This window comes from Octopus bimaculoides, chromosome 22 (assembly GCF_046866305.1).
Source record: "Octopus bimaculoides isolate indiv1 chromosome 22, ASM4686630v1, whole genome shotgun sequence".
Taxonomy (NCBI): Eukaryota; Metazoa; Mollusca; class Cephalopoda; order Octopoda; family Octopodidae; genus Octopus; species Octopus bimaculoides.
This window is the reverse complement of record NC_142949.1, coordinates 39,180,332-39,205,331: the sequence shown is the minus strand read 5'-3', so window position 1 is coordinate 39,205,331 and position 25,000 is coordinate 39,180,332. Positions and strand designations below refer to the sequence as shown.

General features: G+C 35.9%; 1 protein-coding gene across 7 annotated transcripts in view; it reads right to left on the bottom strand.

Moving 5' to 3' along the window:
• Positions 1 to 25,000, bottom strand: part of LOC106878716 (transcription factor COE3) — a 335,557-nt gene that overhangs the window by 269,402 nt on the left and 41,155 nt on the right. For 6 of the 7 annotated variants that reach the window (XM_014928021.3, XM_014928020.3, XM_014928023.3 and 3 more), the window contains exon 2: positions 19,078 to 19,110. The exons of the other annotated variant lie outside the window; for it this stretch is intronic. In XM_014928021.3, the coding sequence (XP_014783507.1) occupies positions 19,078 to 19,110 (33 nt within the window). The remainder of the gene's footprint in view (positions 1 to 19,077; positions 19,111 to 25,000) is intronic. 7 annotated transcript variants of the gene reach the window in all.

Sequence of the window (25,000 nt, the reverse complement as noted above, 5' to 3'; positions counted from 1 at the left end):
GGCACCAAAATCGACACAAGTGTCTAACTAAGGCGGTGAGCTGACCGAATGGTTACCACACTGGGCAAAATGGCCATCGGCATTTAGTACGTCTTCACGTTTTGGGTTCAAATTCCGCAAAGGTCGACTTTGTCAATTATTGGTTCGAGGTCGGTAAAATAAGTACCAGTTGATTTCTGGGGTCGATGTAATCGTCTTATTCCCCCACCTCCAGGAATTGCTGGCCATGTGCTAAAATTTGAAATCAAAATTATCTACCTAGGGCCCAGCCTTTTACGGTCCCTTTGAAACTGTCGAGATTGCTGCAGTTCTCTTTGAACTGTTGCAATAGTACAAACATGGAGGAGATACCAGTGAGAAAGTGTCTAAAGGAGGAAGGATTAACCAGAGTGGTTAACAGAGGAAAAAGTAAAGTTGGACGCCGCAAGGATGACAAGAGGAAGAGCGATAAGTGCGGCGAGGATGCGATATTGGTTCTGGAAGTGCGATTCTTGCCTGCGGTGTCAGGTTCAATACATTGTGGTACTTATTGCATTTTGACCTTTCAGTTCTGAAGTTCAAAACGACCTTACTTTCCACTTCGTTCTTTAAGCGAGTATCCTGAAGTTTGGATGTGGCGTTGGTGATGAGAAATAAGTACCAGTGATATACTGAGGTGTTTTATCGACTAAAAGTATGTATAGTCTCTTCCCTATGAATTTATGCCTTTCAGACGAAGTTATTTAATAAATCATCCCACGTCTACAACAACAACAACAACAACAGGAACACAAACAATCACCTCTATCACAATAGTTTAATCTACCTCGTCATCCTCCCTCTCCCTTTCATATTTCTAATCCTCCTCCTCATCATCATCATCATCGCATCTTGATAGAAGTTCCAATGGTTTAAAAAACTTCATACCTACATACATTTTTATATATAGATATATATGAATATATATATATATATAAATATATATATATATATATATATATATATATATATATATATATATATATATATATCTATGTTTGTCTGTGCGTGAGATTGTGTGTGTGTATTTGCGCGCGAATGTGTATATTGATGTTTATAAGCATGTTTATAAGGAAAGGAAATGTCAAAGAGAACAAAGTATAAACACATACGTGAACCTTGTGTGCGTGTGTGTAAGTGTGTGTGTGTGGTATGTAAGTGTGTGTGTGTGTGTGTGTGTGTACGGGTTTGTCAGTGATAAACTCTCTTGACTCGATAAAATATCATCATAGCATATAATTCCCTCATAGAGATATGCATGGAAGTGTGTGCATATGTACACACACACACACACACACACACATGTACAAATACGCACACATATACCTATGTGTGTGTGTGTGTGTGTACCCAATGCAGAAATGCGTACATTCATTGACATGAATGCGTGCACACACATTTATATAAATACACCAAAAAGAAAAAAAAACAAGTTCACACTTCTCTACCTCTGCCAAAAGAGTGATGTTTATACGACATACGATGTAAACATGCATTTAGACCATCTTTTGTGTATAATGATGAACAGAATTATACAAAATATATACACATCGGGCGCGAAATGCATATGTACATCAGACATATATAACCACACACACATACAACGAGGTGTATGTGCATGTATTTATGTACGTATGCCTATATGAACCCATGTCCATGTATATGTACGTGTAAGTATGTTTAGGTGTGTTTGTTTGTATATATATATATATATATATATATATATATATATATATATATATATATATATCTTCTGGTTTACGCATTCCAAAACTATTCAGAGAAGGTCCTATGATGTTGGTAGTCGTATTGATGTTAACGACGACGACGATGATGATGATGATGATGGCGACAACAAGGACGATTTGAAATAATTTTAAGCCTGTTTAATTCGGTTGTATCATATTTTTGTTCGCCATGCGACGGCAATACACGCGAGCCAACTCACACAAACACAAATATGGTATACACACTCATATACTGACAGACAGATAGATAGATAGACTGAAAGATGGGTATTTAGATAGATAAAAGTAAAAAGCAAGAAGGAAAGACGATAGAGTATAAGAGTGGGAAAGTCGCACGAAGGAAAAAGAAGAGAAGAGGAGGAAGATTAGCAGGAAAAGAAAAAAGTTTGAGAGAGAGAGAGAGAGAGAGAGAGAGAGAGAGAGAGAGAGGTGAGGGTGGGAGAATGGGAGAGAGTGTATCTATGGTGTATGTTTATTTGTTCATTATGTATCAAGATATGACCAGGAAATGTAAGTCTCCAAGACACATATACACATGCCGCAGCCAATTCCGGTCTGAAGCGGAACTTCAAGTGAACATAACGTCTGTTGTTGTTGGTAGTGGTGGTGGTGGTGGATGAAGGTGTTAGGGTGATGGGTAGTGGTGAGAGAGAGAGAGATACGTAAAAACAAACAGATCAGCACATCAGCGCCGTCTGTTGGTGGCGCAGTGACTTTGATACAGGACCATTATCTCCGCTAAAATCCACCCAAGAACCCCAAACTGTGTACACACGCACACACACATACAGCGTGTTATATATATATATATATATATATATATATATATATATATATATATATATATATATATATATATATATATCAGAATAAAAAAGGATTAGGAATCCGGGTAAATTACTTCTTAAGCTTTGTGGAGATACAAATACACCTGGCTAATAAAAGTTCTTGTAATTAGTATAGAACTCCAGGTAATTCCGAGTCGAATTTGCAAATCCATGCTTGCATTATATATATATATATATATATATATATGTGTGTGTGTGTGTGTGTGTGTGTGTGTGTGTGTGTGTGTGTGTGTATCTCGCTGTCTGTCTTTCCATGTATATGCGTGTGTGTATGTATATGTGCGTGTGTATGTGTGCGTGTGTCTGTATTCGCATTCTTTGACATATAGTAACAAATTCTGTCTGTTTCTCTCTCCCCTTGTCCCCCCGCCTCCACACCCACTCACATACACCCAACACGTTTATCTCTGCTAGTACATACACATATACGTATATGTATATATATATATATATATATATATATATATATATATATATATATATGCTGTTGTTGCTGTTACAACGAGGTGTAGAACTGTCCCTTAAGAAATACTGTAACCCTGTTGGCACTGACAGCAATTAGGACCAAAATAATAAATAATCGGCACATTTATACATATATTCACAGTTATATATACTCACTGGGACATCTTTCCACTTCTCTCTCTCTCTCTCTCTTTCTTCTTTATATATATATATATATATATATATATATATATATATATATACACGCTCACATGTGATATGCTTACTCGCCAAGAAGTATATTTATATACTCAATTGTTGTAGCATAAACACCGTCGCACAAACGTTGGCAAATACACACTCATGAATAAATAAACACTTGCCACTTATAAACACACATATATACACACAGTCAGAGCAGAGCGGAAGGTAAGCAGCCAGGCAAATACTTATACACACATACATGACTGCGTATGTTTTTTTTTGTATATATATATATATATATATATATGTGTGTGTATATATATAGATAGATATATATACACAAACAGACCAATGCATACACATAACAGAGACGCCTTTTTGAACAGCAAAAAGAGGTATGACTACCTTGAGATGTAAGTGTACAAGAGTATATTTAGATATGTATAAACTTATGCATACTTTTGCATATATAAAAAGTAATAAACTTAATGGAATTCCGTCGTTGACGACGATGAGCATTCAGTTGTTCTGTGAACTGAACTAGTTGCTCATTGAATTTGCCTTGACGTGGCTGAGTATTTCGTAACCATGTGCACAGGCAACATAATTCTCCAGCAGAATGTACTAGGAGGCTGGACCTTTGAATTTTCGAGTACAATCGACCCGTTGATTTCACTCACAAGCCTTAGCTCAATGGTTCTCAACCATTTTTCACTTAGGGACTCCCTTTTGTTTCCAATTCTATTCCGGTGGATTTCCCACCGATAAGAGGCCCAAAACCTTTATAAATTACTTTTATCAAAATTCTTATTTTGTTATTCACTCATTCACTTGAATGCGTTAAACTGTGTCAAATGTCAGCGAAAGAAACCTAACCATTTCTTGCAATACATTTAAATCAAAACTTTTCGTGGACCCTTAAAATAACACTGTGGATCCCCAATTTACTACGTTGGATCCCCCAATTTACAATAACCTATTTTGCTCGAGTCAGTCTCTTGCTACTGTGGCGTTTCGCCTACTCACAGCTCATCCGTCATAGCTTGCCTTATAACTCAATGAAGACACACATGAAACTCTAGGGCAGTTATTCTCAACCATTTTTTGCCTTTGGACCTCTTTGGTTTCTGTTTTAATCTACAGCCCTAAAAAATCTTACTATATTTTTGTAATTGAATATTTTTAGGAATTGTGTAAAGAAAAAATATTAAAATATTTTGTGTGCTGTAGAAATATAAAGAATTCATTACAAAGAAACTTTAGCAACACAATCTTCTATGGACCCGCTAAGGGCCATCTGGGCCCCGGTTGAGAAGGACTGCTCAAGACTAACAAAACACTGACTCGAGCAAAATATGTTACTAAGCTCTCCTATGGTCATTATTCTTTTTCGTGTTTCGCAGGACATGTTTTATTGACTGCGGTCATGCTGGAGCATTATTTTAAGCAATTTTAGTTATCAAATCGATTCCAGTTATATTTTAGAAATCTGGTGTTTATTCTGTTGATCACACTCTTTTGACGAACACGGTATCATTAGGGGCACGAGAGAAAATGTCAGAGTGAGATATGTCAATAAGATCTCTCTCCCTTCTTCTCTCTCTCTCTCTCTCTTTCCCTGTGTCATGGAGCACATGTATGTGCCTCGAAGCATGTTCATATATGAAATGCATAAAACCCTTCCAGCAATTACAAAGTATGCATCTTTCGACATTGCAGCGATACTGCAGCTCTCATAACATCTTACACACACGTATATATACATACCTCATAGCTACACATACATGCACACATATATATACACTAACACACATGCTAATTCACATGTGTATATAAAAATATAAGTGTAAACTATTTTTATTTACAAACAAGGAGACCTACACACACACACATCCCATAATTACATTTATACCCACTTGCATACACATACTAAGACGACTATCTATCTATCTATCTAAGATATATATATATACACACATCCACACTCACTCAAATATTTACTCGCACATGTATACGCCCCAGAAATTCCCTACGCACTCAACACCCAGCCACACACACACACACACTTTGTACCACTTCTTCTAACTACCTTCTACATACCACAAACGTATGATTATCTTTGGAGTCAAACATGTACACCCATCTAATACGTATACAACGCGTCCTACCACCTCCGCCGCCGCCGTCATCTGCTCCCACCCTCACGTCGCTAATTATAGAGACAACCACGAGTTTGAATTAACGACACACGTATGGCACACATAATTACACACACGGCAACAACAACAGCAGCAGCAGCAGCAGCAACATCCCTCACACTAATTATGGCATTTCAATTTCTTTCTTTCTTCTATTTCATCACAACCCATCTCGCCCCCACCCCCCGCAACCATGTTTCTCCACCTCACCGCTATTAACCCTGTCACCAGTAAGCCTCACCAAACACCTGAACACTCCAGCCCCCTCGAAGGAGCTCCTATGTGGTCGCTCGATCTGCTAGAAATAGCAGCTAAGTGTCCCAGAAAGTACACCTTGTTATTCGAAGAAAAAAATTAAAGGGGTGGTCGCGGCTAGAGTGTCTTTGGCCAGGAAGAATGCTGGGATAAGCAACGACACCACCAGCACCTTCACTTTCCCTACCACCACCATCCCCACCCCCAACGCCACCCCGCCAAGTTACGTTCTACATTCTTAGAACAGAACTCAGTGTAATTGTAGTCAAGAATTCCTTGCACTTACTAGAAAAAAAAAAAAGATGAGATGGTCATGGTAGGATTGCTTTCAATCATAGATCTGCTTGGTTAGGCCTACATGGTGGAGGTGGGCTAAACAACAACTTAGGAGTCTCTACGAGGTTTTTTTTGTCCCGCTAAAGATGACAGTCAAAATCCCTAAAAACCATTTTCCAGTTTGAACGATGCAGAAGGCCTTAGGGATAAAAATAAGACGAGCTAGTCTCGGCGCGAATCCCTTTGTCCACAGATCATTTTGGTCCAGGCTGATTAAGGGCCACCCAGGGATTCTCTAACATGTTCGCCTATAGATCTCTTTGATTTCTGTTTTTCTCAACTGGACCCTCATAACCATTCGATGTTTCAAAAAGAAAAAAAACTAAAAAAAAAAACAAAAAAACCCCCAATCCCATTATATTTCTATAATTAAATATTAGGAATTGTAAAAGAAAATTTGTTAAAACATTTCGTGTATTTAACAAGTATAAGCTATTTATTGTGAATGAAATCCTATATAGACCCCTCCCCCCCACAAGGGTCATACGGACCCTGGTTGAGGACCCCTGGGCCTAAACGAAAACAAGAACAACAACGGCGACCAATCAACCAGGACTCTAAGTCCCTTCTCATCACCCAACCTCCACAACCCCTTAAAACACTTCATTCTCTCCCCAAACCTGGAATCTCCTTCCTCCATTTTTATGAATAATACACATCAAACGTTTAAAGAGCGATTATTGAGATATTCGCGTCTAACATTAAATTAATTCTTCGTAAATTGTTGTTGTTTTTGCTTCATGGTTGTTTGGCGATGTGTGTGCGGTGTGCGAGTGTGTCTGTGTATTTGGGTTTATGTGCATTTGTGTATATGCGTGTGTGTGGTGCCTTCCTTGCGTTTGCTTTTCTCCTCTCACTCTCTGTCCAGTCACATTTCACCTCTACATCTCCCTCTCTCTCTCTTTTATTCTCTCTTTCTCTCTTCGTTCGGTGTCACAAACTGTGTTGACAGGCGTACATACACACTCAAGGACACAGATCCACACACATGCACACATACACTCACATGTGTGTGTGTGTGTGTGTAGATATATATATATAAATATATTCATACACATATATACATAGATATATATGCGCATATATACGTGTACGTGTATATATATATATATATATATATATATATATATATATATATGTATATGTCGCAATCTTAATACAGGTGCGTTTACATGTGTAATAATGTTATGTATGTATGTATATATGTGTATATATGTGTATATATATATATATATATATATATATATATATATATATATATATATATATATATATATACATATATATACATACATACATAACATTATTACACATGTAAACGCACCTGTATTAAGATTGCGACACATAACCCATCAAATATATGGCCATACACATACATACGCGTACACACGGATGCTGTAGGCACACGCAATCACATTACAAATGCAATGACACGCATGCAAAGACATTCAGATATACCCATTAACAAACACCAACACACACACAATCATATCTACACATGTACGCATACACGGAGAGGAGAAGAGAATCTGTGTGCGTTCTAGAAACATGCTATGTTTGCGTTTGTAACCTTCTAAATGTAGTTATTGATAATGTTAACGAGATGAAACAATGCAGACGTCCCATGGGATCGAAACCGCCGTCGAAAGATTTCCTGGTACTTCACGATCAATACAGTCAGTCGATCGATAAAACTCTATTGCAATCAATCTATATCGCTAAATAGGTCGGTTGTGGGCGGCGGCGGCGGTGGTGGTGGTGGTGGTGGTGGTGCTGCTGCTGCTAACGGCAGAGAAGAGGAGAGCTGTCTACGTGTTCAAGTTCAAGCGAGCGTTATGCGCGTGTGTGTATACATGTATTACATGTATATATATATATTGGTATATACATCTATAGGTATATGTGTGTATAAATATATGTACATAAATATATATATATATAAGTGTATATATATATTTCTGTGTATATATATGTATCTCTCTCTCTCTCTCTCTCTCTCTCTATATATATATATATATATATATATATATATATATACACATATATATATGTATACATATATATGTGTATATATATGTGTCTATATATATCTGCGTATATATATAAACAATGTTTTAAATCTCTGATTAATCTAAAAGCCATTATAAGGTAGAAAATAGAAGTTGTAAACAACTCTTTAATAAACGTATGACTAAAAGTTTTAGAAAGACCAGCGCTCAAACTTACAATAGCAAGGAAAATACATGTAACTCATAAAATTAAGTTCGATACTGAATTAGAATACGTGTTACAAGCGAATCATACGTCACACTTAAGGATCATACGTAAAATTGTGTACAGAATCTGAAACGAACATTAATTAATTAACCCTACAAAACAGAGTTCGGATGAATTATAATTTATTGATTATATTCTCACTTGCTTCAATCATTAGACTGTGGCCATGCTGGGGCACCGCCTTCAAGGGCTTAAACGAATTAGACGACCCTAATACAATTTTTTTTTTAAAGTCTGGTACTTTTCTATTGGTTTCTTTTGCCTGGCAGTTAAGTTACAAGTACAGAAACAAACCAACACCTGTTCTCTAGTGGTGCGAGAGGCAAAGACACACACACACACACACACACATAGAGAGAGAGAGAGGAACAGTTTGTACATAATTTTTCATGACCTGAAATAATTGTCAGTTAATAAATACACTCACAGCCACATGTACTGAGAGAGAGAGAGAGAGAGAGAGAGAGAGAGAGAGAGAGAGAAAGAGAGAGAGAGAGAGGATGGAACAAGAGAGAATATATATACACATATTACACATATATTTATTTATGAGGGTAGAAATTGATATTAGTCAATTAGAACCAGTGGTCTAGCATATTAAAAAAAAACGAAGATTAAAATTATATTACATACAAAAATAAGAGGAATGACCAGCAAAAGTGGACTCCTATATGCTAGAAATAGATGCCGAATCATCTAACCACGAAAAAAATATATGTTCTCAGTAAAAATTTAGCGACACAACAGACTGTAAAAGGGCAAGACAAATGAAAAAATACTAAATAAATAAAAAAAAAAACGATTAACCTACGTACCATGGTTTCACCTGTTAAGATTTACATAAGTAAATATCTGCAGGATCGTCAGCGTAGTCTGTCGATTAGCGATGCAATTTCCATGAATGTAATTTGTAGAACTCTACACGTGTTCCCTTTTCGGGTGGACGTCCTGTGTCTAGTTCTGGAAATTGCATCGCTAATTGACAGACTACGCTGACGATCCTGCAGATATTTACTTATGTAAATTTTAACAGGTGAAACCATGGTGCGTAGGTTAATCGTTTTTTTTATTTAGTATTTTTTCATTTGTCTTGCCCTTTTACAGTCTGTTGTGTCGCTAAATTTTTACTGAGAACATATATTTTTTTCGTGGTTAGATGATTCGGCATCTATTTCTAGCATAAAGGAGTCCACTTTTGCTGGTCATTCCTCTTATTTTTGCATTACACATATATGTATGCATAGCTATCAATCTATGTAAATGTATGTATATATTTACACACTCAAACTTGCTCTCTATTTCCTCTAATGCGTAACCTTACCTAAATAGATCTCAACTGCGACTAGAAATAAATCTACAACAATGTTACATTTCAACTTTCTGTCTATTTTAAACTTAAATCGTTCAACATTGCTTCTTATTTGAATCAACTTAAAACAATTACAGGTAATTACATACATCGTTTAAGCAACTCCTAGATTAGTTTATTTTAGCTGAATACGTTCAACGTATGAATATGTGTATGTACGTATGTATCTAATCTATCTATCTATCTATCTATCTATCTATCTATCTATCTATCTATCTATCTATCTATCTATCTATCTATATATATATATATATATATATATATATATATATATATATATATATATATATATATATATATATATACATGTATATATAGTTCAAATTTACAGAAACCAAAAGACGAAGACAGGTGTAGGAACAACAAACAGGTATATTAGTTTAACACTCGGGAAGAATGGAAATTTTTTTTACTTTTCGAGCCTACGCTCTTCGACAGAAAGGAATAAGAGAAAAATTATGTAGAGCCTAACGGTTCAACATGATATACACACATAAATAAGTGAATGAACACGTTTATGCATTTATGTGCGTTCTTATGTATTATGTAGGTATGTTTGCATGCATTCCCTTCTTGATCCATCTATATATATATATATATATATATATATATATATATATATATATATATATATATATATATATATATATACATATATATATATATATATATATATATATATATATATATATATGTATGTATATACAATTATTCAATATTAACAGTTTTGTATTAGAAAACCAGGAATTTATACAAGGCTGTAAAAGAAGCGCTCAAACTAGTTGAGACATAGGTACAAAGTTAATTGCAGAATAAAACCGTTAGGTCATCGACTCAAAAAAGCCGTTGCCCACCAATGACCACATATAAGAAGTACAACATAGACCACAAAACCAAATTAGTAAAGGGAGGTCAAAATTTTATACACAAGAATAAAAATCGATTAAAAATACAATAGAGTAATATAAAGGAATAAATAAACAGCGATTAAAAGTTGATTAAAAATATTAGAGACTGGTACAAATACAGTAGAATAAAATATATATATATAGAAACAATATATAGAGAAAAAAATAATACATAGGGAGACGTAGCATAACAGTTCATTCCCTGAGGCCAATAGCCAATAAAAAATTTTCAAGACAAGTAGTACGAAAGATCAACTACCTCCCTCATGACAGCAAATTTAGTAAATAAAATTCAATTTCATAAACAGGAATACCGATGCGCACGGGACAAAACAACAACAGAACATCCAAAGTGTGGCAAAGTAAAATCCAAGTTTCACCATTCCGCAGGTAACATCAGTAAAGTCAAACCATAAACATCATTTACAGTGGATTACGAGTATAGGTGGAACACCAATACAGAACACCTATGGCCATTTCGGGGGTATATCACCGTATTTAATGCACAATAGAGCACAAATTGGTGATAACCCCTTCTTCAGGGTAAAAAAAGACACACAGACATGAACGAAGTCACCAGTCAAATCTTTATTACAGGCTCGAAGGCCTCATTTACAAAGAAGGGGGACATTACAAGGAAAGACAACACAAAACGTGAGGTACATAGATCGAATTATGAGATGAAATGAGTAAATTACAATATGATGATGGAATGGCTTACGAGTCCCCCAAAGCTCGCAGTTTCATTTCACAGTTTTCTTATACAGTTCTTTTTCGAGTCGATGACCTAACGGTTTTATTCTGCAATTAACTTTATATATATATATATATATATATATATATATATATATATATATATATATATATATATATATATATATATATATATATATATATATATATATATATATATATATATACATACATATATATATATATATATATATATATATATATATATATATATATATATATATATATATATGAGTATGTATATATGAGTATGTATATGTATGTTTACGCCATATGCAGTTGCATAGTTTACAAGATTGACAGGCGAATCTTGCACCTTTTCATATGTGTGTGTGTGTGTGTGTGTGAGGGGGTTCTTGGGTGAATATGCAAGTGTACTTCTGCGTGCTGCCGAGGAACAATATAGACAGCAATAGATTTCGCGAAACTTGTCTGAAATAACGCAATAAACGCGTGCACACTCAGGCACCCACTCAAACACACATGCAAACACAACACACGCACTCGCACGCACACACACACACACATGTACACGTCTAACACAGAAAACTTAATAGTTTTTATTGGGTGTCATGTCAAACGTTTCTTGCACTCTAGGCGATCTTTTAGTGGAGTACAGTGGAGTACAGTGGAGTACATTCCACCGAAGTGCGTCCACCCAATCGATCGAATTTTTAAGTCTCCATCAAAATATAGACGGCATTCCAAGAAGTACATGTAGCACTCTAAATAGTAGGTAAAGCATTTTAAAAAGCGTACATGTAACGCACTTATTGAGTACGTGGGAATACATGTGGCACTCCAAAAGAACGAGTGTGGAACTCTCAAGGAGTGCATTTGACTCATCCAGTGAGTAGAGGCATCACTCCTAAAAAATACATGTGGCGCTCCAAGGATATTTCATACTCCTTGGAAGTATACATGTAACTCTCATTTGGTATTGTCACCTTTCCGTTAGTTAAAAGTCCACATTATCGCAGTCGACTCTATATGAGAGGGAGTAGAGATGATACTCCCATGGCGTGTATCTGACATTCTGTCTCATTACACTCGTTCAGACGGACAAAAAGCCAAGCAGACAGACCGTGAAATGGGGAGACAACCAGAGGACACGCACAACCAGACTAACCAGATTGCTAGATGGGCAGACACACAGACCCACAGCCAGCCAGCCAGCCAGCCAGCCAGCCAGCCAGCCAGCCAGACGAATGTATGAATGGTGGCGACCTCCAACACACAGGTTGTCTTTCCATCTTACACCTCTTTAAACAAAAAGCAGTGGCGGGCTTCATTTAAAATCCATCGATTGCATAGTTTACCAAAATACAAAATAGAAAAGAAAAAAAAATCGCAAAAAAAATAAAAAGTAAAACTAGAAAATACAAGAACAAACAATCAGAGAATCGAGAGTAAATTACAGATTGCAATTAGTGACGTGTAAACAAATTAGTTTTAGGATCTTTTGAAGGGGATTTTGTTTTTTAGTGTATGTTAAAAGGGGTTACAAGATGTAAGTGTGCGGTGTTGGTGAAGGAGAGGGAGATGGCGACAGCGGGAAGATGTTATGTTAGCAGTGTGCTTTGTTTGTTGTTGTTTGTGTCCAACTACACTCCTCCACCACCCACCACCACCACACATACATCCTTTGGTGGGGGGTTGGGATGGAAGTATGAAGGAAAGGAGAGAAAGGTGTTGTGTCTGATTCGGTGATTGTTTTCTATGTAAGGATGTGGGTGGGAGTGTGTGTGGGAGGTGGGGTGGGGGTATTTCAGGCTTGTTTTGTCTAACATTTCTTTATTATAGTTATTTATTCGTTTGTTTGTCTATATTTCAAAGTCTATTTTAAATTTTTGTCATTGTTAAAATTTTCATTGAATTGTGTTACTTCCACATGTGTTCTACAAAGACGTACATTATATATATGTGCGTGTACATGTATGTATATATGTGTATATGTATGTATATATGTATGTATATATATATATATGTATATATATATATATATATATATATATATATATATATATATATATATAAATACATGTGCGTGCGTTTGTTGTGTATTCATGTGTACACACATACATATTACGCACATGATTGAATATATATATATACACAAACATGCCTGTGTGTGTCTATGAATGTACTTTTGTCACATGTATGTGTGTGCGTGTGTACGTATATACATCTATGCGTAGTTTTATCGTATACATGTGTTTGTGTATCTGTTTGTGTGTGTGCATATAAGTAAATAAGTTGATAAATGAGAATGATATTTTTTTAACAGAAATTGTCTCTTTTGTCGGCATGATGACACAAACTCGGAATGTTTAATAAATATTTTAGCGTGCTTTGTGGTTATGAATAATTTTTCTGCTGTACACGGATGAATGGTGGTTGACATCTGCTTGTGGAATATCAGTCACTTTGACATAAACTAGTGTTAGGTAAGGTTTAACACGTCAGATTCCAAATATGATTTGCGAGTATTTTCTCTGGATATTTCTAAAAAGTATAATTGCGTTGATTGTCCCTAATTTTTAATAGGTTTCGTCCTAAACCGATCTAACGGATGTCATACGTTTTCAGGTTAGTTATATCCGTAGCAGAGTAACAAATTGCTCAAGACATTTGCCATTCAGTGGACAGAGATTTAGCAAGTGGCAAATATACTTTGCGTGTTGCTACTATTCAGGTTTGTACGATATATTATTGTTTTCATTGTCAATAAATAACATAATTCTAACAAAGTTATGGAGTATTTAACAAGACACAGTGGATAAGATTAAATGGACTAAGGGTTAAAATCTTAATGTGTTAAGGTTTAAAATCCTAAGCGTGCAATGTTTAAGAATATTTTCCTATCTGGGTACTAACGCTAAGCGAATAAGGAGGGTCAAACCACAATGACTTCTTTCCTGATTTTTCTTCATATCCCGGATGGGTTTCAAATAAATTGTTTTTTAAAAAATATTTTCTTGCTAGTGCACTATTAAATTTGTTAGCTACCAAATTGAATGAAGTTTAGTTGTAAGGGATGGCAGAAGTGTATTCATTTAAATTTCTTTAGGATTCTTGCCAGACGGTTGGAAATATGATTTATATATAATAATCATTTAGTTGAGATTAGTATTGACTTGTGTTAATCTAGGTGAAATATTACCGGTAAGTTAATAAAACACTGACAATTAATGTTTAGCAGGTATTTTAAAATATAACAGAAACTTCAACGATAATTATAAACATAACAATGTAAATAATTATCATTCTCTACATAAATGAACTTTCGTGTATTTCGTTCACGTTACCTGATGAGCCTGTAATAGGTGAAGCTCCGAGTTGAGATGTGATATGGACAACTTCAGCGAACGATAAGCAAATATACTCGTATGTATAAATCTTATCTAACAAACGAAAGGGTATATTACCTGACGTAGCGCCTACTTATAAAGTGTTGTCTGAAGGCTCACATTGAGCGAGTAACTCTGATCGGAGACAGAGTAAATCCTCAGCCTCATGCATGCGCGTATGCACCACCCCACGCACACTCATTCATGCTCATGTACAAGCATTGGTTCATCTACGTAATATTGTAGTATGAATATGAATGCCCTCATATGTATATATGCTTGGGTGTGTATAATGTATATACATACCTACATACATATATAATATATATATAATGTACATTATATATATACACATGTACATGTGTGTATATATATATATATATGTATATAAACACACATGTACATGTGTGTGTGTATATATATATATATATATATATATATATATATATATGTATATAAACACACATGTACATGTGTGTGTATATATATATATATATATATATATATATATATGTATATAAACACACATGTACATGTGTGTGTATATATATATATATATATATATATACACACACACATACGTGCGCGTGTTTGTGTGTGAGTGTGTGCATGTGTATGCAACGCATATATAGATAGAAAGATAAATGGATATGTGCGTCTTTGATATGCAAAACTGGTGATGTGTAAGAAGGAAGCTCCACACAAGACAGATCTTCTGCATTCTACATGACAATACAATGTATAGAATTAGGGAAAATAAAAGACAAAAGACAAAAGGGGGAATGTGAGAGGGAGGGAGGGAGAGAGAGAGAGAGAGAGAGAGAGAGAGAGAGAGTGAAAGTGAGGGAGAGAAATTATGTTGGTGTACTTAATAACATTTAAGAAAGTTTTCGATGATGTTGAAGTGAACAATGAAAGGAAGAAAAAAGGACTTAAGAATGTGAGACGAAAGTTAGATGGGTATATAGGGGCAATTAGAGACGATAAAGAGACTGGGATAAATAGAAGGGTATCGGGGGAAGGAAGGAAGGAAGAAAGGGAGGAATGAATAAGGGAATGGAGAGGGAAAGAAAAGGGAGAGGGGTTAGTTTTGAAGATGAAGGTAGGACGTGAAACGAAAGATAGATGTAAGAGTAGAGGGGTATGGAGAAAATGGGAAAGTGAGGAGGAAATAGAAATAAAGAAGGAAAGAAAGAAGGGGAATGAAGGTATCGGATGGAGAAGAGGCTGGATGGAAAACGAAGAGATGTTGTGGAGACGATGTCGTCTAATTTACAAGACGATGATCGTAGAATGTGCGAGGAAAGGGTATGAACGGTGGTGGTGGCGGTTATGAGATGTATGTGCATGTGTGGGTGGGGTGACAAGCAAATATGGAGGTCGTAGGAAGAAAGAAAGGAAATTTGAAAGAAAGACGTGAAGAAAGGAAGGAATAAAAGAGAATGAAATCAGGGAATAAGGTAAGAAGGAAAATTAGGAATAGAAGAGAGAGAAATATTTCAGAGAAAGATGAAAGCAAAATCTTACATAGGTCACCACAAAAACACTAGAAATAGCAGCTAAAACTACCTCTTCTCCAGGTAAGTAGCTTGCTTACCAACCACATGGTTCCGGGTTCAGTCCCACTGTGTGGCACCTTGGGCAAGTGTCTTCTATAGCCTCGGGCCGACCAAAGCCTGGTAGACGGAAATTGAAAGAAGCCCGTCGTATATATGTATATGTATGTGTGTGTATATGTTTGTGTGTCTCGCGTGTCCCCCCCCCCCCCAACCGATACTGGTGTGCTTACGTCCCCGTAACTTAGCGGTTCGGCAAAAGAGGCCGATAGAATAAATACTAGGCTGGGGTCGATTTACTCGACTAAAGGCGGTGCACCAGCATGGCCACAGTCAAATGACTGAAACAAGTAAAAGAGAAAGAGAGACATACATGGTATATCTATTTATCTGCCTACCCCCCCATCTCCGACCCCCCCCCCCCCACCAGTCTGTCTGCTAATTACTGTTGATGACATTACTGATGATGTTGTTCCTGATCATAATGTTAATTACTTAGGCTGCCGCCGTCGTCATCTCTGTTGTTGTCGTTGTTGTTGTTGTTGTTGTTGTTGTTAATTATTTCCGTCACCGTTTACAATGCTATTGATGTTGCTGTTATTGTATTTTAATACAATTGTCTCTGTTCTTTTCTGCTTTCCAAGATGGCAGCTGATCCCACCGACACAACAATACACATACACAGACGAATACATACGTAAACATACACACACACACACACACACACACACACACACACACACACACACACATACACACATATATATATGCATATATGTGTATGTGTACATATATATAAATACATATCCATATATATATATATGTGTGTGTGTATTATATATGTACGCATGTACACACACACACACACACACACGTGTATGTATACGGAGAAAAACAGCAAGAGAGTGACAGAGAGAAAAGAGAAGTATGTGTCTAAATATATAATTGTACCTATATTGATACACACATACACACACATAGATATTATGCATAGACGTTCACATACACTCACATTCCTCAGTATATGTATATTTACGTAAATACTGCATACACACACACACACGCACGCACTCTCTCTCTCATACACACATACACACATTAATATACATCAGCCTTCAACATGAGATGCAACACCAAAGCCATCTCAGTTTGCCGTCTCCAGCCGGCCCAACTCCCACTCAGTGTTCCAAGCGGTAGGGTTTTCAATTCCTTTCTAAAGAATCAGTCAAATATTGGTTTCCAATTTTGGCACAATTTTGGGGTGGTGTAAATCGCCTTCAGAATTATTTAACTATTGGTTTCGAATTTTAAAATCAAGGCCAGCAATTTCATAGTGTGAATCGATTACATCGACCCCAGTGGTCAACTGGCACTTATTTTATTGATCCCGAGAGGATGAAAGGCAAAGTCGACTTCGGCGGAATTTGAACTCAGAATGCCGCTAAGCATTTCGCCTTGTGTGCTAACGATTCTGCCAATTCACCGCCAAAAGAATTAGTTAAATATTGACTGTTCTTTCCTCAAACAAAGATCTTTGACTTAGCAAAACAAATCCAATCTCATTGTATATAGAAATGGACGACGGCTTCTGTTACTGTTATCGTTTAGAGCAGGGCCATCCCAGGTGGAGCAGACCTACAAAGGATCAGAGACGTTCCACTTATAGCTGTCACCGTATTTTCGGTCAGGTCATGCTGGAGTCCCTTGATGATCAACGCCGTTATATCCGTGACGACCCCTTTTTGATTTAAGATATAAGCGTATTACTATCTTGGATTACGTTTTCGTATGCAATCTTTCTTCTCGAAATTTAATTAAAGAAGGTAAGGTGTAATTAGAGGGAGATTTGGTTATTATTTCTAGTAGGTTATTCGACCGTATAGAGACTTCTCGTATGGATTTATTGATTAATCGTAATAAATTTAATAGCTTCTAACTTGAATATGTAACAATTAAACACAATAATATATATATATATATATAAACAAACAAGTGTGTGATGGTATATATATAAAGCTTTCTGTTATTTGCAATAAATTAGCTCATAATGGTTCATAATCGTTTCTGTTTTAAATAAGAAACAATTATTTATCTGACTTGTAGAAGTTAGTGCAATGCATGGCCCAGCTAGGGTCTCACGAGAGAAGGTGATATATAGCAGACTTGGTTGGTAGTGAGAGAGAGAGAGAGAGAAAGAAAGAGGGTGAGAGACTGAGAAATTTATTGAAAGACTGTGAAATAGAGCGAGAGAGAATATTTAAAAGAGAGAGAGAGAGTAAGGAGAGAAAGGGAGAGAGATAGAGGAAATAAGTGAAAGAGACAGTGAGGCAGAGAGAGAGAGAGAGAGAGAGAGAGAGAGAGAGAGAGAGAGAGTGATTTGACAGTGAGAGTGAGAGATCGATTGATCGATAGATAAACAGAGAAATAGATAAAGAAAAAGAGAGTGATTTAGAAAGAGAAAGTATGAAGATATACATATAAGAGAGTGAGAGATTGTCAGGTAGAAAGGGAAAAATAGACAAAGAGAAGTAGAAAGGTTTAAAAAGAGAGATAGAGAGTGAGAGAGAGAGAGAGAGAGAGAGAGAGAGAGAGTGTGTGTGTGTGTTAGTGAAAGTTTGGGAGTGGCAGAGATAGAGAAAGAATGATAAAATAGATAGATAGAGAAAGAGAGAGAGAGAGAAAGTGAGAGAGAAAAGGAGAGAGAGAAAGTAAGAGAGAGAGAAAGCGAGAGAGAATGATTCCAGTCTTAGACCAAAAAGGACGTGTTAGAACAAAGTAGGTCTTTGAAATAAGGAGGTAGGAGAGATTCTTACCTAAATGGCTCCGTCTCACATAAGGAGTCAAGTCTGAAATAGAGAGTTAGGCGTTGATAAGGAGTCATGTTTGTATTTTAGATAAATTATTAATATTATTATTGTTATTATTATTTATTATAGATATTGTTGTTGTTATTGTTACGTTTCAGCCATTATCATTGCAATTTATAATGCTAATAAAAAATAATAAAAAAAAAACATGAAGAATTTTTCTTTCTTGAAACAAGAATCAAGTGCATCTGGGTGAACATGCAGAAAAAAAAGTGTTCAAGGTTAAGGGGGAAAAAATGTGCAAAGGGTTTTATCGTTATTATTATTATTATTATTATTATTATGATTAATATTTATTTTCCTGGAGCAAAAAAAAAAACAGAAGAATTTATTAAGACTGTTTTTGATGAAAGAATTAGGTCTTAACAAAAATATAGGCTGATTCTCACTCCTCCATTCCACTTGCCCTCTTTTTACCGTTTTGTTGTTTCATCATCACTATCATCATCATCGTCATCATCATCATCCTCAGCATCATCATCATCTTCAGTATCAATATCAACAGCATTATAGACTCCATTACAAGAACAATGACAAAGATGAGGTGGGGTTTGGGCTGGGCTGGTGAGTGGGGTGTGAGGGAGGGGGTGGGGGGTGAAAGTAGAAACATGAAAACAAAGTGTGAACACAGGTGTCGCTGGTATTGGGTTTACACGTGAATGTTGGTTGCACGAGTACACACACACACACACACATATGTTGATACATATATATATATACAGATATATAAATACTTGTATACATACATACATACATACATATATAGGTATATTTATACATATACATACATATGTATATATATACTATATATAAATATATACACTGTGTCTATATATATGTATATATACTGTGTACATACACACACATATATGCAGATATAAACATGTAGAGTTATATCTCCATATTCGTACGCACACATATTTGTATATATCTGTATATATATATATATATATATATATATATATATATATATATATATATATATATATATATATATATATATATATATAGTTTGATACATACACATCATAAGTGTGTGTGTGGTGTAAGTAAGGCAGTCAGGTTGCGAAGCCAATCTCCAAGGGCAACAGGGGAGACAACTGAATATGATGCAAACGTGAAACGAAGAATGGAGTCAACGAGGTTGTAGTTCCTGCCGAGAGTATAATGTTCGAAGACGGTATGAGACGACGGTACTGGAATTGGTAATTCTAATTTTTATTGGTGTGGAGGAAATGCTTGGCTGAAACATGCTCTGGTGATAATGCAAGTCTTACAGCCGAACACTCATACGTCGTCTTCGACAAGAGAGGCCATCATTTATATATATATATATATATATATATATATATATATATATATATACACACACGCATACATACATACATACATACATACATACATACATACATACATACATACATATATATATATATGTGTGTGTGTGTGTGTGTATGTATGTATAGACGTAACAGTGACAAGTTGAAGAAAAAGTACTCAATACCAAAGGTGCAATATCGATCATTTCAAATCGCTGAAACCAAACTGACTGGACTGAAACATTTCCACAGGCAGCCATATTGCACCTGGTTCACCAGTCAGCCTTTGTGTTGATTCCGAAGTGCTTCACTGACCATAGTCAGTGTAATATATGGACGTGTTGGAACAATCATACCAATCTCAGTCCTTACATCTGTCTGGTATCTATTTCAACAATCGCTGAATTATATATATCGACATTTTTCTCCCAAATTCAATCACTGTTCTACTTTGTATTGCTTTACGCAAACAAACTAAACACACATGCATATAAACACACGCATACATACACACATATGTATATATATATATATATATATATATATATATATATATATAATATTGTTATACATCGCTGGTCACAATGCGCTTTCAATTCTTAAGTAATTGCACCTGTCTTTTGTATGTTGTCTCCAATCGTTTAATTGTAGAGGGAAGGAAATATATAAAAAGATGCAGGAGAGAGAGATGGTCCTCTGTTGGTCTGAGTTTAGGATACTTAAGCCCAAGATTGGTTGCACAATGACAAAATGTATATAGAAGACCACAGAAAACCTTCAGCAACCACTTTAGTTGATTAGGAATGAGTGAAATGTCGCCTATTCGGGTCTGTGAAATTGACAATGGCCTCAAGCTGATAATGAATAGAGCAAAGTGCTCAGGGAAGCGAACTTATATTATTATTATTATATTTATTATTATTATTATCATCATCATCATCATTATTATTACTGTGGCCTGGTGGTTTAGGTGTTGCATTCCCGATCACGAAATTGTGGGTTCGATAACCGGACGGCGCGTTATTTTCTTGAGCAAAACACGTTCATTTCACGTTGCTCTGCGATCACTTCGACACCTGACGTGTGGTGTCAGACTTGTGCACCTGTGCAGACGATGTCGACATTGGAGTGAGAGGGAGAGCGCACAGTACATACATTTGATCACTGCAAACAAGTCGTACTTTTGTGAAGGGCGTTCAACAGATGCTGGACACGACTCGTACGTCGTCTCCGATGGGAAAGTGCATCATCATCATCATCATCGTTATTATTATTATTATTATTGTTATTATTATTACATACTGAATGATTTAATCTGCTTGTCTGAAGCATCCGTAAAGAATAACATGGATGGATTCTACCCAAAAGCAGGATGAAGGCTATCACTGTTTTTACCGGCAAACAATAAATAAGGCCGTCGCGAAACGAGAAGAAAAAGAAAAGAAAGGAGAAAGTGAACGAAAAAGAAAAACAAGAATCCGATTCCTTTACTTTATTTTTGGTAATAGTTGTTCCAAAGTTCAGAACTCAGAAATGAATATGATTAAGACAATTCGAGTGAGAGGAGTCAGCTGTCAAAATGGACCACACAAAACAAAAGCAAACCACAATAAACAAACAAACAACGAAGAAAACAAAAAGACTTAACGTAGGAATGAAAAAAAAAGAAAAGGAGAAAAAGAAAGGAAGAAAGCAAGGAAGAGAAAGAAAGAAAGCGTGGAAGAAAAAGAAAGAAAGATAGAGATTGGATGATTGAAAGGAAATTTGTCATAATTGATCTATGGCACTGTCAGAGGGTGCTGTGAACAACAACAACAACAACAACAACAACAACAACAACAGCAGCAGCAACAGCAACAACAATACTAACAACGACAGCATTAATACATTGTTATCAATCGAAGAAAACAAAATTAAGCAAAACACACAGACACACACACACACACACACACAAGAAAATAAGTAAATAAAATCAAAATGAAAGTGAAGTAAATAAATAAATATGTAAAAAAAAAACAGAAAAAGATAAAAATGAAAAATAAAAATGTAAAAAACGAAGTCAATAAATAAATAAATTCTTTGGAAAAATTAAAAAACAAACCAAATAAACCGACTCTTGAGAATAGAAAGAAATGGTAGAATTCGTTTAAGATATGCAAATTTATTCGCCATTTTCAATAGTTTGTAAACAGTTCATTCGGGGTGGTTTCAGGGTGGTTAAGAGGGTGGTTTGGAGGTGTTAACATGTTTTCACAATGGCCTCCACAAATAAATGAGTTAACCCATATACATACATACATACAGGTATATGTAAGTATGTACGCATATTCTAGGCCTCTCTGTCTCTCTCTCTGCATATACATGCATGTATTTATGAGTATATATCTATATATATATATATATATATATATGTGTGTGTGTGTGTGTGTGTGTGTGTGTGTGTGTGTGCGTATATATATATATATATATATACACACACACATATATACATACATATATATGTGTATATATATATATGTATATATATCTGTGTGTGTGTATATATATATATATATATATATATATATATATATATATATATATACATGTATACATATATATATGTATGTTTGACATATGTATAACATGCATATGTTTGTGTATATGAATGGATGCATGCATTTATGTATATATATTTATACACACACACACATATATATACACATATATATATACACATGCACACATACAAACGTATAACTATGTGTCCGTATACAAAAACATATATACACACGTTTGTGTGTTTGTGTGTGTGTGTGTGTGTAGTGCATATATAAACTAATTTGCTTCTATTAAGCACACTTTTTGGTCAATTGGTTAATAGCTCTCAAACATATAACTTTCCGGTTCTTTAAGAGAAATCCCAGTTGGACATTTCACGGTTCAGTGCCGTTCACAAATCTATTTTAAAAATACATATGACGGGGACAATACCGTTTACCATATTTCGGTAATTCCATAAGCAGTACAAACTGGGCAGTATACGGAAGAAGGTATAAGTCAAGGACGGACGATTTGGTCAGCTATTAAACGTGTTCTCACGCCACCTCGCCCTTACTTTAAACACCATTGGGACTCTGGCACATTTTGACCTTCATTCATGAATTGTCGATTCCCCTCTTTTCCTTTCTCTCTCATTCCAGCTCCAGAATTCTGAGTTTCATACATTTTCCCTCTCCACTACTCTCCATGGCTGTCTGTCTGCCTGCCTGTCTATACACCCCCGTACACACACACACACACACACACACACATATATATATATATATGCATATGCCTATACATATACATTTATATCCGTCTCAGCAGTTCCTTCTTACTCCCCACATGGTCTTTTTCAGGTCTTTTTATCATTCATTTGTCCTCATCCTAAGCGGCAAAATTATTCCCTGTCTTTATATGTCTCGTTCAGTCTATATCTATATCTGTGAACTTGTGTCTCTGTCTGTCTGTCTTCTATCTCTCTCTCTCTCCTCACTGTATGTGGCCGAGTATTATCCTGATGGGAGAACACCTTTCGTCTTGATATCAAAAATGGTCGTTTTTCTTCTAGCGTTGGCGTCGATGAATGATTGAATGACCAAATTCAAGCTTCTCTGTTAGTTCCTCAACGGTTACAATGGGATTTTGTTCCACCAGGGTTCGCAGGACGTCCTCGTCGAGCTCTACAGCTCTTCCAAGACAATGCTTATCTTCTAGGCTGTAGTTTCCGGCTCGGAATTTCTGGTGCCGTCGTTGACACAGTCTTATGCTTATTGTCCGATCCCCATAGACTGCATTATTATTCCTCACACTTTTATAGCAAGTTTATCCCGTGCCCCTCCGACTTTTAGTTCATGCTATTGAAAAAACCGGATTATTTATGGGATGACCCAATATTTGCACATATGTATCCACGTGCACATTCTATCTATCTATCTATCTATCTATCTATCTATCTTAAAGATAAACAGATCAATACATACATACATACATACATATATATATATATATATATATATATATATATATATATATATATATATATATGTATGTACACACACACACATACATTTGTACACAGACACATAAGTATACAGATTAACATATACTCATATATGCATATATGTCTTATTCCCATCTGTAAATACGAGACAGTTGCAAGAGAAATACCTAGCCAAGGATAAACCTCTGTACCTGGCTTTCGTTGACATGGAGAAAGCCTTTGACAGGGTCCCCCGATCCCTTATCTGGTGGTCAATGAGGAAACTTGGGATAGAAGAATGGCTAGTGAGAGCTGTGCGAGCCATGTACAGAGATGCGGCCAGTAAGGTGGGGGTTGGAAATGAGTACAGCAATGAATTCCGGGTAGAGGTAGGGGTCCACCAAGGTTCCGTCCTCAGCCCCCTATTATTTACCATAGTCCTCCAGGCAATCACAGAGGAGTTCAAGACAGGTTGCCCCTGGGAGCTCCTCTATGCTGATGACCTTGCCCTAATTGCGGAGTCACTATCAGAACTAGAGGAGAAGTT